The 17,787-nt window shown below is 36.2% G+C and overlaps 1 protein-coding gene across 1 annotated transcript; it reads left to right on the top strand.

Moving 5' to 3' along the window:
- Positions 1-11: 11 nt before the first annotated feature.
- On the top strand, positions 12-16,909 carry mfge8a (milk fat globule EGF and factor V/VIII domain containing a). The gene is made up of 10 exons (XM_079866066.1): positions 12-551; positions 3,309-3,434; positions 4,370-4,501; positions 9,395-9,508; positions 9,767-9,948; positions 14,631-14,786; positions 14,873-15,017; positions 15,117-15,319; positions 15,600-15,755; positions 16,504-16,909. The coding sequence occupies exons 1-10, from the start codon at positions 476-478 to the stop codon at positions 16,645-16,647; spliced, it is 1,434 nt and encodes a 477-aa protein (XP_079722192.1). The 5' UTR covers positions 12-475; the 3' UTR covers positions 16,648-16,909.
- The last annotated feature ends 878 nt before the right edge of the window (positions 16,910-17,787 follow it).

Genomic DNA, 17,787 nt, shown 5'->3' with positions numbered 1-17,787 from the left:
GTTCTGCCTGCAGCATAAATATCTTTAATTACAATGAGAAGATACACACAAAGAGCAAATGGCAGACATGGCATTTTTTTAAAACAACAACACATGTAATGGGATGCTTACTAAAGACTTTCAGTAGGGGAATAATAGGATTGCTAAATTGGCCAATTTTTGGGAGTTTCTAATGTAGTCGAAAATTGCCTCAAAATTAATTCATTAGTACAAAGCAGATTATTTTAACAGTTCAACACGACATGCGGAAAACACGTCTGCATAATACCTATACTCGGACCTTTAAAGCGCAGACTCAATTCTATGGAGTCGTTATAATCTCAAATAGCTGAGCCTGAGCCGTGCGCGGAAACGGTGCGCGCGCGCCCTGTGCTTGAGCGCGTCTCGCTGCTCCACGTTTGAGGATGACGTCAGGAGGAGACCTAGTTGAAAAAGCTCCTGGTTTTGAGAAACAAACAGACAGCAGAGTACCAATATGAAGACCTGGAACCTTGCTCGGTCCTCTATAGTTTTTGGCAGTTTAATAATTTTCAGCATTTGTACCGTGAATGGTGAGTAATATCTAAAATTCTAAGTACATTTTCAGTGCTTTTTTTATTTGCTCTTTTTCTTCCCAGTCGAACTCTGCTAAATACATCGAGTGTCACTGCTTCACTGAAAATAAAATACTAGGTGGAGCCTAAAATAATTTTACACAGGTTTGCTTTTTTGCAGTAGTTATGGGCATCCCTCTGTTACACCAAATTTGACATAGTGATACAGCAAACAAAAGAAAATTATATTATTACAATACATTACTTCAATAGTGAATGTTTCTTATTGTGGGAAGGTGTTTATTTGTGGTACTGAACATTTCACAGATTTGTACTTGATGCAGTGTTCCTTTTGTCTTCAATCCATTTTAGACCATCTTGTTTACTCTTACTGGCCATGATATCAAAGTAGGATTGAGTTTTTATCAAGTAGGGCTAACAAAAGCCATCTGTCTCGTTAAATTGACATTTTGTTCAAAATTCTTTTGAATGATTTGTCTTTAGCTGTCTTATTCATTAGATCATATTTAGTCTATCCAAATTATTATATGTTATTAAATGGAACGAAGGTAAATTTAATATAAAGTGGATCTCAATAAGTGTTAACCATTAGTTAGTGTCACCTAACTCACCTTAATGAGTTTAAAAGGCATTTAAAAACGTATTTTTTATGTTTTGATCATACATGAGTATTGTCACAGTCTCACGTTTCAAGAGTCTGATGATGTTTTTGCTTTATTTAAGACGTTTATGTGTCTGTGGGTTTGCTTAGCTATTTCTTATTTTTATAGTTATTTGTCTTTGTTATATTTTAATGTCTTACTGTTTATTCAGCACTGTGGTCAACATTGTATTATGTTGTGCTTTATAATTAAATTGGAATTGGAACCGTCCAGATTATACAGAGATGTCAGGGCCATTGTGAGGACAAGAACAAATCCACTGCAGAGACTCTGGGAAGAGATATGCACTCCTCTGGAAAATATGACTCACAACTAGGAGTTTGTTTGGCGATACTCTTAGCTCACAAGACCAGATGATGTATGATATTGGGTTCACAAGATCGAGACAAGGCGATATTTTTGAGAAACACTATATTTAAGAAATCTTCAATGAAGAAATATGACTGGAAAAATAGTCTTTTATTTGACTGAAAGTCACAAAATGCCAAAACAATAAAGGTGCATTTTACCTATCATTTAACTAATATAGGACTTTCACTAACAATTATTTTGGTAATCGAGTAATTGGTCAATTATTTTGACATTTAATTAAGCAATTGGATATTTTTTTGTGGTAATAAAAATAGACCTAAGTGACCAATAGCCTTTAAAATGACCTAAAATACATATATAATAACAACAAGGCTATAATAATTGGTTTCAAAAGTATCAAAAGGAAGTATTTTTATGATTGTATTGAACAGCTCCATTGTTGTTGTTGTTACACTTTATAGCATGATCAAATTCTTGTTTAATATTGACTAAACGATATTAATTTAAATGTTTACTTAATCTTTAATATTTGGCCACTTTACGATAGAAATGCTACAGCCGCTGTAATTTCTTGAACAAGAATATGTGGACATCAAAACAGGCAAACTTAGAGCAAGGGTTTAAACTTTTATTTTGAAATAGCGATTAACAACATTTGGAAACATATTGATGTATTCTCCTTTGTTAGTGCAATTTTAAATTATTTTAATATATCGTGTAGCCTTGGAAAATGATCTAAATGATAATAATAATAACGATATAAATAATAAATAATTCTAGTCCATGGAAATCGCCACTTTCGTTATTTATTTAATTTAACATTAATTTAATTGAGGAATCGTGATGGCCCTACACTTATCATCTTGTAATGAATGTCGCTTCGGTTCTACTTTCTAAATCTGAATAATCATTAGCAGCAAAAGACAGAACAATATAATGCAAACACTGTAAAAGATTTAGCCACAAACTCAACTTAGCCATGCCGAGATAGCTTTGAAACTCGACGAGAAACATCGTCACTTTTTAATATCGTGAGATCTCGATTCACGAGTATGACGAGATCTCGTCATAACTCTCCTACTCACAACTACAAAATTCTGGAAAGTAAATCAGTGCAAAGTTGTGCCTTTAATTTCTTGTTCAAGCATTTTCAAAGAAGCCCGTCTTAACCTCTACATCTTAATGAGCTCAGAGGGCAAATCTCCTAGCTTCTCAGGAAGTATGTTGTGTAACGTTTCACACATAAACGTGTGTCTAAGAGCATTTCATGTTCTTGCATTCTGTTCATGCCTTTTTTTATTTTTTTATTCCAACGTGTTGTTCAGCCAGAATGAAGCGCAATGAATGCTGTGCTTCCTAAACAGAAGATGAGCAGCATTTAATTTACAGCAGCGGCTGTTTTGTTTTTCATTATTGCTTCTGATATTTTGTGCTGCACTCATGCACATACACACACACACAGTTATCACAATACAAGCACTTTTTTATGTTCACTTATGTCATAGAATCTTTCCTATCCGTGAAAAATATATCTGAACATCTGAACTCTTCATATGCTTTCGCAAGTTCAACATGCACATTGGCTATGCTGCTCACATCTCTTATCTTTTGTACTCTCCTGATCCTGTTCAGAAGCGTGAAAAGCGCTTCTTGGTTCTTTTGTATCTCTTGAAGCTTAATATTCAGGACCACTCCGTCCATTGCCAAATTATAAAATAAGAACTAATCCCAGTCTAATCTTTGTAATTCCATTCACTCCTGCTTATGTGTGTCTCTGTAGGAGATTACTGCAAGGTGAACCTGTGTCATAATGGAGGGACGTGTGTGACTGGCATTGGAGAAGATCCCTTTTTCTGCATCTGTGCCGAGGGATTTGCTGGAGATACTTGCAATGCCACTGAGAATGGTCAGAATTTGAAATGTTGTTTATCTGAATTTTACTGGTTTAATCCTCATTTAAATTTCAGATTAGGTTTAAATGGGTCACCCTATTGCCTGTGGAAAACCTTATTGCTCAGAACAAAGGTTGCTCTTTCATAGCTTAGGAGAAGAAATGTTTTCGGTTGCTTTTCACTTGTGTAACAACTTTGTCTCAGATACTGTAGATGTCATAACATTTCAATAAATAAATATGTGGGTAGCATAGCATAGAAAATGGAAAAAATGGCAATTTTTAAGGAACACGCCGACTTTTTGGGACTTTAGCTTATTCACCGTATCCCCCAGAGTTAGATAAGTCCATACATACCCTTTTCATCTCCGTGCGTGCCGTAACTCTGTCTGACGCACCCACCGCTAGCCTAGCTTAGCACAAAGACTGGAGGTAAACGGCTCCAGCTAGCATACTGCTCCCAATACAAAATAACGCCAACATTTTCCTATTTGCATGTTGTGATTTGTATAGTCACAGCGTATACAAATAACAAGGTCACATGAGACACTGCCATCTTCTAAACGTATACATACTGGGAACTTTATTCTCAGAAGGCGAAGCACTGCTACTTCTGCGGAGTGATTTACTCCAACTCTGAGCGAACTCTCTGCTCCTCACCACGGGGCTTCTCAGGTGCTGCGAGAAAATCACTCCGCCCAAGTAGCAGTGCTTCACCTCAAACACAGTTTGGAACATTGTTGAGATCTCTGCTGAAACAAGGACACACCAGATTACTCCTGTACTCAGATGAAAAATATGAGAGACATGGGCACAAGTATTCATTTTCTCTCCTTTAAATCTCATTGCTGTCTTGGAGAAACTATTAAAGATCACTTTTTTTTCTGGGTTTGAGGGTTTGTCCATATTGTGAGACTCAAATCAGAACTTACTCCTGTTTTCCTTAACAGGTCCTTGTAACCCAAACCCATGTAAAAACGATGGCACATGTGAGGTGATCGTTAACGCCAGAAGAGGAGACGTTTTTAATGAGTATGTGTGCAAATGCCAACCTGGGTTCAAAGGTGCACACTGCCAAATCAGTAAGTTTTGTACCACTTATTTCAGATTTACAACAAGCTTTGTCAGTATCTATTGCACTAAATAAAAGCTCTATAAGTATCACTCCAATTGGCTAATGAATGGTTTTAGAAGGATGTTTGTATAAAACCTCAAAGGGAAAACTTCAATTGCTGAACTAAACAATGACTAAAACTAAATGATCACACACATTGGGACTTCATAGCAGAACAAATTTCTGTATAAATATAATAATACTAGTGTATTGAAAACGACAACTTTATCACAAATTGATTGATGATTTTCTGTTCATGTCCTATGGGTAAGGCTGATTAAGACTCATTTATATCCAGTTATGCAATATATGGAGTCCGTGTAAAGCATTTGGTGGTTAATTCGTGTTAAGACTTTTCTCCTACATGGCGAATATTCTTGTGGCTGCAAGTCCACAGCAGAGAGACTTCAGTTACTGCATGCTGTATCATTTGTTCCTCTTTGTTTCATTGGTATAATGTGTATGTGTATCTATAATGTGTGGTGCTGTACATACAATGGCACTGGTGTAAACACCAGACACACCCAGGGTGTTGAGCAGTCAGTGGTGGATAGGGAGAGCTGTAACCATAGTGAGTTTTAAATAGGCTTTGTTAAAATGTTCCAGTCCACAGTCCCTTTCCATGTATGGTTTTAACTCTTTGCTGCCTGATGTCCACTAGAGTGGACACATCTTTTAAAGCCATTTTAACCATTCAGATTATGCTGATACATCCAAACCACCATCACGCAATGTCAGAATTACCATTAAGAGATTCTGAATTGTAAAAAGCATTCACGTCTTCGTAGAATCATAATTACAACTTGTACCACTGCAACATCATGCGGAAACACTCAAAAATGTCTTCAGAAGTAAAATGTACTTAAGCCATTATTTCATAAGATTTAGGTTAATAATTCCTATAATTGACTATTGTTTATGCAAGGATAAATAAACAAAATACATGCAACACAGAGTATTAATTATCCAATATCTTGTTAAACTACATGTTTATTAAAGGGATAGTTCCCTGAACATGAAAATTCTGTCATCATTTACTCACCCTCAAGGTGTTCCAAATGAGTTTCTTACTTCTGTTAAACACACAAAAGAAGATATTTTGAAGAATGGTGGTAACCAAACAGTTGATGGTAGCCATTGACTTGCATTGTGTTCTTGTCCAATAATGCATTTGCATAATGACTGTTATTTGTTACAGTAGTTCAACTTTCCCCTTTATATGGCATTTTGATTTTTATTCATAACATACATTCAAAATGGCTGATGAAAGTAGGGATTTACTAGATACCTCTGAACTCCTCTAATACAAAATTGCAGTGGACCAAAGCGTAATACATACTATTGCAAAAATCAAAATAAAATTATATTGGTTATTCTCGTTCTAAAGTTAGAAATGGATTAAGTAAAAAATATATATATTTAATTAATTCATGCATCAAAGGGTTAAAAAAAAGTGAAAAATTGATTTTACAGATATTAGACTAGCAGTAGCACTGGAAGGCATTTAAACACAGCCAGGAATATTCACCACAGGGGCAGCTTCAGTGTAATTAGGCAAGCCTTAATCAAGCCAAAGAGGTTTTATACTTGAGAAGAACAGTGCAGTCCAGCCTTTGGGCATTAAGGAGGTTCTAAAATATTTCCACCTAATGTATTTGCCAAATTCAAACAATCAGACACTAAACTAAATCTCATAAAGCTCATTCATTTGAACTATTTGGCTTACTGTTAAGTTGCTCATGAATTAAATCTCTTTTAGTTCTAATATTCTAGGAGTTTGGTAATAACTCGCAACAAATTTGTTGTAATTGAGTCCTCAAGACAATATTGAATCTTGTCTGGCTGCACAGTTGTGTGTGCGTGTGCGTGTGTGCGTGTGTGCGTGCGTGTGCGTGTGTGTGTGTGCGTGTGTGCGTGTGTGCGTGTGTGTGTGTGTGTGTGTGTGTGCCGAATGTTTGTCCAGGCTTTGGGCAGAGTGATGTTTTTTTGTGTTCTGCAATCCTCTTAACAGTTTAGGAACAAAACAACTTCTGTTGTTGGGATGAAAATATGGTGTATGTCTTTTTAATTATAGGCATTCTGTCATTTCAATTGTAAAAAACAAAAATAATTTCTGCTAGAATGATTTGGATGTTAGTTTCGTAAATCTTTTCCAAGAAGACCAAAAGTGGTAAACAGCAGCCCACTAAATAATATACACTAACACAGTTGTTAAAAAATTTGGGGTTGGTTAGATTTTTTTTAATGCTTTGAAAAAAAAAATGTATCCTCACCAAAGCTGCATTTTGATTAAAAATACAGTAAAAACAGAAATATTGTTAATATGTTTAAAATAACTTTTCTGTTTTAATATATTTTTGAATATATATCTTCAGAGTCACATGATCCTTCAGAAATCATTGTAATATGCTGATTTACTGATCAATTTAATGCGTACTTAGTAAGTGAATAAAAGTATTTATTTCTTTAAAAATATATTTTTATATATATATATATATATATATATATATATATATATAAGTATATATATATATAATATATATAAAAATATTTAAAGAAATAAATACTTTTATTCACTTACTAAGTGAATAACTAAGTGATATATATATATATATATATATATATATATATATATATATATATATATATATATATATATATACATATATAAAATATTTTTTTAAAGAGGTAAATAAACTTTTATAAACTTTTGAACGGTAATGTATACAGCAAAAAAAATCTATGCATCTTACATTTGATACCATTTGCCATATTTTTCTGAGAGAAGTTTGCCCCTTTATGATTTATGATAACTGCAATAAGCCAGTTTATGGGAAAAGACAAGGGCTGTGTCCTAAATCGCATACTCTCTTGAGTAGGTACTTATTTTAAACAAGTAATAACTTCACGACCACTAAAAAAGTAGGCTATGTTCTATATAGTATGAATGTGTGTAATATGATTGTAATCTGGACATACTACATTTGCCATGTTGTCATTATCATGTGACCTACCAGCTTCAGCGTACATTTTTAAATTCTCTCCCATGGCCTCATGGGATAGTAAAGTGTTCATCATATGCACACTTCAGAATCTTGCCGGAAGAAGTAGCTCGTCCAAGTACTTTTTGCCTACTCTTTTATGAGTACTGTGAATTCGGATATACTTATTGGTTTTGTCACATACTGCTTTTCACCTATTGTAGGGAAGTATGCGATTTCAGATGCAGCCAAGGAGTATTGCCAAACATAGGGCTATAACTGGCGTGCGAGTGTGTATACTTTGGAATAAAGTCATGTGTCATAATGTGTACCTAGAAGACAACACCCAAATAATGGTCCACCACATACAGGTGCTGGTCATAAAATTAGAATATCATCAAAAAGTTGATTTATTTCAAGAATTCAACTTAACAGGTGAAACTAATATATTATATAGACTCATTACATGCAAAGTGAGATATTTCAAGCCTTTATTTTTTATAATTTTGATGATTATGGCTTACAGCTTATGAAACCTACGAAATCAAAATCTCAGAAAATTTGAATATTACATGAAATCACACAGTAATTACACAGTGATACCATGGTCATTGAACCAGGTTTTGGTTCTTTTGGCAGTGTGGGCAGGTGCAAATCCTGCTGGAAAATGAAGTCAGCATCTCCATAAAGCTTGTCTGCTGAAGGAAGCATGAAGTGCTCTGGAAATGTCCTGGTAGACGGCTGCGTTGAGTGGACAGCACAGTGGACCAACACCAGCCGATGACATGGCTCCCCAAACCAACACAGACTGTGGAAACTTCATACTGGACTTCAAGCATCTTGGATTGTGTGCCTCTCCATTCTTCCTCCAGACTCTGGGACCTTGGTTTTCAAATGAGATGCAAAATTTGCTCTCATCAGAAAGAGGACTTTGGTCCACTGTGCTTTATTAAATCCAGAGTCAACGCAGCCGTCTACCAGGACATTTTCAGAGCACTTCATGCTTCCTTCATTTTCCAACAAGATTTGCACCTGCCCACACTGCCAAAATAACCAAAACCTGGTTCAATTACCATGGTATCACTGTGTAATTACTGTGTGATTTCATGTAATATTCTAATATTCTGGGATTTTGAGTTTGTGGGTTTTATGAGCTGTAAGCCATAATCATCAAAATTATAACAAATAAAGGCTTGAAATATCTCACTTTGCATGTAATGAGTCTATATAATTAGTTTCACCTGTTAAGTTGAATTCTTGAAATAAATCAACTTTTTGATGATATTCAAATTTTATGACCAGCACCTGTAATGTTAGATACAGTGGAACCGGGGAGTCAAAAGCTCAATGTGAATATCTCGATAACTTTTGACATATCTCTTCATCATTTTGCAGATGTTGTGACCTCAAAGCAGGAATCTGCTACAGTATTTCTGACTCTCTGACATCTTCAATTAGACATCTCTCATTAGAAATCTATACCAAAAAATGTTACAGCATGTCTATTGGCAAACAACATTTATTGCGTTTTTCAGTCCAATTTAGCATCCTGCATAGTGTTTAATTTCAGCAATTGTGCTGTAGCTGCAATATGCAGCAGTTTACTGGAAATGCAGACTGGACTTGGACCATCCCACCCTCTGCTCCACACAGAACTCTCTGTCCCCTTAGAGTAAAATTTGAGATCCTGCAAGCACCTGTGTGAACATTGTGCCACCAAACACCTCAGTCACCACACTAATAATTATTCATACTTCAGCTGCAGTTACATGACACCTCCCTTCCTCTGCAGAGAAGCATCCCGTTACAGCATGTCCAACTTACTGTTTAAGTTATAATCACATTGACATGGCTGTATTATTTTTGGTGTTCTTACACAGATGTGAATGACTGTGAAAACCAACCTTGTAAGAATGGAGGCCTGTGTCGTGATCTGGATGGCGACTACACCTGCCAGTGCCCTTCTCCATATGTTGGGAAGCAATGTCAGCTACGTGAGTTTTTATATGCTGGTAATCTTTTCCTGGTGTTTAGTTTCTAAGAGGTCATTTAATTCTGAGTGTCATAATATACGTTTCAAGAGTGCCTTTTTGCTGACCCTGAGTTTTGAGAGTTTGATTACAAATTCCAGAGTATCTGAGGTATAGCTGTTTAACGACTGTAGTAAGTCAGGTAGCAATAAGCCATGCAACAGGAAGAGAATATAAAGTAGAATTCATGCCCTGTTACCCACACCATCTTTTATGGTGCAGGCTGTACATATGTATTGGGGATGGAGGAAGGAGGAATCGTAGAGTCACAGATCTCGGCTTCTTCTGTACACTCTGGCATTCTTGGGCTGCAGCACTGGGGACCGGAGCTTGCGCGACTCAACAACCAGGGAATTGTCAACGCCTGGAGCTCGGCACCCCAAGACAAGAACCCCTGGATTGAGGTTTGTCAATCAGCCCTTTGATTGAAGCTTTTTTTTTGTGCCTCTTTAGTAATAATAAAAAAAAAAATTCTAAAACAATTATACTTTTGAGAATTTATTGAAACTTTATTGAAGTGATAGAATTGGTTTCAAACTTTTTAATAAAAATGTTACTTATAATCTTACTTATGATATTAAGTATAATACAAAAAAATCTAAAAACAAGATACGCTAAAGGAAAAGTTATTTATAGTGGCTGAATTTATCGGATCTGTATTCACTAAATTCTTCTATTCAAGCGCCTTTTACAAATTGAAGCAATTCCTTGTAAAATACAAAAACAATTGTTGCACTCAAGTGTTTTTAAATGTTTACTAACAAATGCAAACCATATTTTTCGATTGGATTTCTTAAATGTTTTTAATGGGTATTTCTGTTGTACCACACCAGGAAGAGATTTTTTTTTATTGAATAGTTTTACTGTTTTATTCTAATTATTAACTTAATTTTACAGCCATCCTATGCATTTGTTGCTTGCAAAGTAAAAAAATGTGTTTATGGCCTGTTCACATCAAGAACGATAACTATAAATATAACTGTAATGATAACTATTTTACCGTCCACAGCCATGGGAATGGACAATAATGTTCTGTTTATTTTAAGCGTGTGCTGCAGTTTTGCTCAAGCTCTTTTAAAGTTGACTGGATTCTGATTAGCTGTCAATGGTTTTGCTGTTCATTAGCTGTAAAAAAAAAAAAAAAAAAAAGAAGAAGAAGAAAAAAAGGAAAAGCTCCAAAAAATCTTTTTTCTCACCCAGGTGACGTTTCCAGCCAAGTGGCTCTACATCAGACAATCAACTCATAAACTGATAAGACCATATACACCATAAAACTACATCACATGATCAACCACATGACAAAAAACTAAAACATTTAAATCAATATAAACTCAACACAAGGGCAACAAACAAATCACATAACTAGAATGAAAGTGAAAACATCAATTAACTGAAACCAATAAACATATCAATAAAATAATACCTGACTACAAAAGAAAATATACCAACATAATAATACAATAAATCCAAGCAAAAAAATTCTTGTTATTATATTGTTGGGGATTGCCCCACTGAATGCCGGTTCTTTAATGGTTTTAACCACTTCAGTACTCTGATCAGGGAGTAGGAATCAATTGGTCCACAAGATTTTGACAATGGCGCCATCTGCGCCGCCCCATTTCTCCTGAGGCATACGCCACCTGTGGAAGTGATGCATCCCACCGCCCCGTGAGGAGAAGGTTTGGTGTAATGGCATCGAGGTCTGCAACGTCTGCTGAGACATATCCGAGGGGTTTTGAATTTAAAATGCCCTCTACTGAGACTGTAGACAGGACATCTTCAGATTGCCACTTGGAGAGCAGCTTTAATGGAGCGGACCTCTCGCTCCCAGACACCACCAAAATGAGGAGCATTAGGCAGATTGAACTTGAAGAGGATCTGGTAATCGGCTAACTGCTCTTTTAATTGAGAGTCCATAGCTGCAAAGGCTTCTCGGAGTTCTCGATCAGCACCACGAAAGTTTGTGCCACAATCTGACCTGATCTCCTTTGGTCTGCCACGTCTGGCTATGAATCGCTGAAGAGCAAGCAAGAAAGCATCCACATCCATGGAGCTGAGAAGCTCTATGTGGACAGCTCTTGTGGTGAGACATTTGAAAATGACACCCCAACGTTTCTCAATCCTTCTGCCTATTTTGACATAATACGGGCCAAAACAGTCCACTCCTGTATAATAAAATGGGGGACAGAGAAGCCTGAGCCGCTCTGGTGGCAAATCTGCCATTTGTGGTACTTTTAGGCTGAGCTCGCCATCGTTGACAGGATGAACAGTTAAGCTGGTGGTGTTTAATAGCTTGACGTCCCCGCAAGATCCAGTTTTGTCTCCGTATTTCTGCATACACTTGTTCTGTACCTGGGTGCAACAAGCACTCATTAAAGTCTTTATTGAGGAGCTTTGTTGCTGGATGCTGCAAATCTAGCATAATTGGATGAATTTGCTCAACATTTGGGCTTTCCAGTCTCCGTAATCGTCCTCTGACTCTTAGTACATTAGTTACTGGATCCCATTCTGGAGCAAGACACATTAGTCGACTGTGGTTTGGTATAAGTTTTTGTGTGTTGAGGGCTGCTATTTCCTCAGTGTGGTGTTTTCACACTTTAATAGAACACTCTCCATGCGGTGTACAAATCACATATCCAACTTTATTCTTCTTCATCACTTTACTAAACACAATTCCTCACTAGAGCCCCTAGTGGTGCAGTTCCACATTAATGTGTTATAGTTAGCCATTACTATGAATTGAACATCAAATATTGTATGCTTCTCAACACAACACTCAGGAAAGCTCTGAGCTTGACACTCTCTCAATAGGATCAATTCTGCTTCGTGATGATCAATGAACTGGGTGTTTGTTGAATCATTTGTCGCTTTTTGACATTCTAGTCGAGTCGCCTCCACAAACTCTTTCCATGTGCTGAACTGAATGGCATGCGGAAGGGTTTGATCTCTTTGCGTAGTGGTTAGGCAGCAGATAGTGAAACTCTTCAGTTCAGGTAACTCTTCTGACCTTGCCTGTTCAGGTCTCTTTAGCCAGTGTTCGGAACTCAGTTTTAGAAATGATGGTCTCTGACTCCAGCGACCAGGCACAGTAAAACTTAAGAGTGGTTTACCTTTTGTGATATCACCTGCTTTGTTCTGACAGCTCTGTATGCATAACAGAGAACGCGCCACTTACGCCAAAACCGCATCCAATAAAATTGCGGACTATACAACTTTCCATATGTATTAAGTATTCTACATAATACACCCTTGAAAATATAGAATACAGCAGTAGACAATACTTAAAGACATACAATGTAAAGAATTCACAACAAGGTGATAATGTGTTCAAAATTTAAATCCAATATGCTTCACGTTTTAAAAGCAAATTGTTAATATCATCCCGTCTTAGAGTAATTTGACTGCTTCAATGCCAATATATTGCAGTGTAGAAACCGAATGTCTCAACTTAAAAAAAGTGTTGTGCTAGTGGACTTCTAGGGTTATGATGCCTGATAGCACTTCAATGTTTGGCAATACGAATTTTAAGCTGTCTGCTTGTTTTGCCCACATATCAAAGTCCACAAGGGCAACGCAACATAACATTAGCTGTTTTACAATAAATCGTTCCTCAGATCTTAATTTTCCCTGTATATGGATGATTAAAAGTTTGTGTTTTATGCATAAAAATATATTGTTGACAACCTCCACACTTACAGTTACCAGAAGGTATATTACTCCAAGGAACAGATAAATCAGTTCTTACTAGCATACTGCGTAGATTTGGAGGTCTCTTAGACCACATGAGGTGGTTTTGCAAAAATCAATTGCAGATTGGGGTCACTCTCAACAATCTACCAGTATTTCTCAATTATACCTTCAATGTTTTAATTTGCCAATGGAGAATTTTGGATAAAGCAATTAACTTTACATTTAGATCTCTTGACCAAACAATCTTGAGAAGAGTTACTAAAACGTTCTTCAGCAGATTGAATCCACTCCTCATTGTAAGCTCTCTGCCTGAACCTGTCTGCCAAGATTTCTACTTGATGTTGATAATCCTAATCTCTACTACACATTCTAAGAATGCGCTAAATTGGGAGATATGTAGGGAAGACTTAAGGGGAACAGGGTGATACGATGACCTATGTAATAGCATGTTACGGTCAGTGGGGTTACGCTATAAACTAGTTTCAAGCCCAGTTTCGGTGAGAATAACATTTACATCTAAAAAATGTATTTGATCCTGCTGGATCCATCTTAAATGTCAATGTAATCACTGTTTGCATTAACAAGGCTATGAAAACTGAGATTCTGTGCCACTCTAAATGAAGAAAATATCATCAATGTAATGCTTCCACATCACAATAAATGTAGTAAACAGATTAGATACTTGACAGTATACACAATCTGTTCTACCAATAGCCCACAAAATAAAGATGAAAAAACTTGGATGAAAAATCTATATATATAATAATAATAATAATTCGTTACATTTATATAGCACTTTTCTGGGTACTCAAAGCGCTTTACATGGAAGGGGGAATCTCCTCAACCATCACCATATTTATACACATATATTCAGTATATAGAATAAGACTCAATATAATGGTAACAGACATATCACAAGTTCAAACATCAATTAACTAAAAACAATAAATATATCAATCGACATAACTGTTCACATCAACACACAACTGCGTATTGATATGACATAACTGTTCACATATCAATAAACATAACTGTTCATCAGCTGTAAAAATCCTTCTGTAAGTGATTCCTCAGAGCTTTTACTGAGACAAATATTCATCATGCTATAGTGCAGTGTTTCCCAACCCTGTTCCTGGAGACACACCAACAGTACACATTTTCGAACTCTTACTAGTCAAATACGCCTGATTCAACTCATCAGCTCATTAGCAGAGACTCCAAGACCAGAAATATATGGGTCAGATAAGGGAGACATCCAAAATGTGCGCTGTTCGTGTGCCTCCATGTACAGGGTTGGGCAACAGTGCAATAGAGGAACAAGATGGGACTAAAATGGTTCAGTTTGTTTTTGTGTACATGATGTTCACACTTCCTCTTCTTGATTTTCTCATTTTAGATTGACATGCAGAAGAAGATGCGTCTCACTGGAATCATCACCCAAGGAGCCAGCCGCATGGGGACAGCTGAGTTTGTCAAGGTTTTCAAGGTGGCATCCAGCTTTGATGGCAAAACATACACAGTGTACAGAGCGGATGGCCAGAGAAAAGACAGAGTAAGAAATACAACTTTATCAGTACAGCACAAGCCTTCCTTAAGTGCTTAAAGCTATTATCATTCCCTGACTCAGTATTTTTTCAGGTGTTTATGGGAAATACAGATAATGATGGAACAAAGACAAACATGTTTGACCCTCCCATTGTGGCCCAGTATATTCGCATCATTCCTGTGGTGTGCCGTAAAGCTTGTACTCTCCGGATGGAACTTGTGGGCTGCGAGCTTAATGGTAAATTCAGTCGAGTTAACTATGACTCACTGGTTTTCATATGAATCACTTTTTTCATGTTTATAGCATTTAGCACTCTCATTTTCTCTAACATGACAGTGCAGTCCAGCACAATCGGTTGCACTGATCCACTGGGCATGAAGTCCCGTCTCATCTCCGACGCGCAGCTTACAGCATCTAGTATTTTCCGTACTTGGGGTATAGATGCCTTTACCTGGTATCCCCACTACGCTCGCCTGGACAAGCAAGGCAAGACTAACGCTTGGGCGGCGGCAAACAACAATCGCTCAGAGTGGCTCCAGGTGAGAACGTGTGATGACGTGTCTAGTTTTTAGAAAGCTGTTTTGATTTTCTATCTGCTGTTGTTTCCCTTTTCATCAAAAAGTGGTGGATTTCATTAATTGCTAAAGAATCATAACAGGAAATGCATAGATCTACCTAAAGACAAGAATAACTGTCTAAATTAGTAGCTAACGCTGTTCCATTATTTTTCTTATTTAACATCAATTATTTTGCAGGTAACTGTGGACCGTAGTCTGACGTTTGCCTCTGATGTTTAATGTGTTTTTTCTCATGTCACAGCTGGATTTGGAGAAACCCAAAAGAATCACAGGCATCATGACTCAGGGAGCAAAAGACTTTGGAGTTGTGCAGTTTGTTTCAGCCTTTAAGCTCGCTTACAGTAATGACGGACAAACGTGGAGCATTGTGAAGGATCAAATAACGAGAACAGATAAGGTTACAGTGACGACAATATCTATTTCTATTTTTTTTTCAATATCTATTTTTTATTCATTTTTTTTTAAAGAAATGAATATGTTTAATCGGTAAGGAATTATTAAATTGATCAAATGTTACAGTAAAGACATTTATAATGTTACAAAGATTTCTATTTCAAATAAATCCAGTTCTTTTGAGCTTTCTATTCATCAGAGAATCTTGAAAAAAAAGTTTGAAAAAAGTAAATATGTAAAAAATATTAAGCAACAACTGTTTTCAACATTGATAATAATAATAAATCAGCAAATTAGACTGATTTCTGAAGGATCATGAGACACTGAAAACTGGAGTATGATGCTGAAAATTCAGCTTTGCCACCACAGGAATAAATGACACTTAAAAACATTTGTAAAAATGTCACAATATTCATGTTTTTACTGTATTTTTGTTCAGTTACATAAAATCGTTATTGTAGGGTGCAGTATTGCATGCTGTTTTAATTGTTTATTGGGTACAGTGAATATTAGGATTACATTGTCAATGAACAGCCAGCTTTCCATGTTGGGTTCTGGATACTAAGAGGAAATGAAATCATTTTTAATTATATGTAAACTCCGCTTGAGTTATTTTCCTTTATCTAGTCTTTATTTGAACAGAATTCTAAAATTGAACAAAATCCTCAAAGCACATAACTATTACATTTAGTTATGTTCATTTCATCTGACTAATTGAGTGACTAAGGTTTTTTTTTTTTTTTTTTCTGTAGATTTTCCAAGGCAACATTGACAACAACACATACAAAAAGAACTTGTTTGAGCCTCCTTTCTATGCCCGATTTGTGCGGTTTCTGCCCTGGGAGTGGCACGAGCGGATAACTCTACGCATGGAGCTTCTGGGCTGTGATGATTAGTGAATGTGCTGAAGACTCTGCTTTTGCCTGAAGTGTGTCTGCTGGTTATAGCTGATGATTTGTTTCAATATACATTAGCTTCAATTGTTGCTCTGTATTTTATTGCATTGATGTCATTATTTTCATGTACTTTTGAAGGGTTCAGTTGATCTAATTTTTAACGCCTTTTGGCACAACTTCAATTTTATGAAATCACCTTTTAAGCAAGTTTCAGAGAACATTACAAAATTTGAAAAACATAAACCTTAAATGAAAAAGAAAACTAATTGTAATGCTTTACTAAAATTGTTAGTCCCACAACCAATGAACATTCTTGTATTTCAAAATGCATGCTCTGATTTATAATGAAATATACAAACTATAAGTTAAATATTTTACTGTTATTCCTTATCTTTGGCCACCAGGGTGAGAGAACCTATCCATGAAGCAACCTACCTGCTTCCACCTGTCTTAAATATTACCACTAGTGTTAATGTCCAATAGAAGACCTTATTCTGCCTTTTAGCACACAGAGGGAAAAGGTCAACTTGTAATTTTCTGTAAGCACACAAATACTGTCTACAGTATTTTTTCTGAACTAATCTCGACTGTCTGGAGTACATTTATATACAGTATGGGTCTGTTCGAAACAGTGCTGTAAATTATAAATGAATTGAAAACACTCCAGGGAAATGTTACTGTTGAAATGTCACATTAAGAGAATGGCTCACATCAACTGACTTGTTTGCACTGCAGTTTCTCTACACTTTATACTACAGTTTATACATTTTATAACTCGATTTTATCTGAGTCAATGTAAACAACCAAATTGGAATAGAATTGTACAACTGTGCAAATATTGAGTATCTTTTGTAAAACACGTCTTTAACAATATTAATAAATATGTTAAATATTTCTGCTTCTCCTTGCTTGTGGTTCAAACTGAGGAAGCGATGCAACGGGCTTTTTCAGAAATAAATGTGTGTGAGACTGTGGTCTTTTAATCTCAAAATAATAGATTATTAGATATGTGTCTTTGGATTCCCTTCTCTAGTCAAAAGCATGGGGTGTACGTGTATTGCTACATTGTGTGTGTGATCGTACATTACGAAGTGTCATCTGTGACTTTTCAACACCTGGGGCCAGTTGCATACATCGCCA

The sequence above is a fragment of the Squalius cephalus genome (genome assembly GCF_949319135.1).
Source record: "Squalius cephalus genome assembly, chromosome: 3".
NCBI lineage: Eukaryota > Metazoa > Chordata > Actinopteri > Cypriniformes > Leuciscidae > Squalius > Squalius cephalus.
This window is presented reverse-complemented; position numbering and strand designations above follow the sequence as displayed.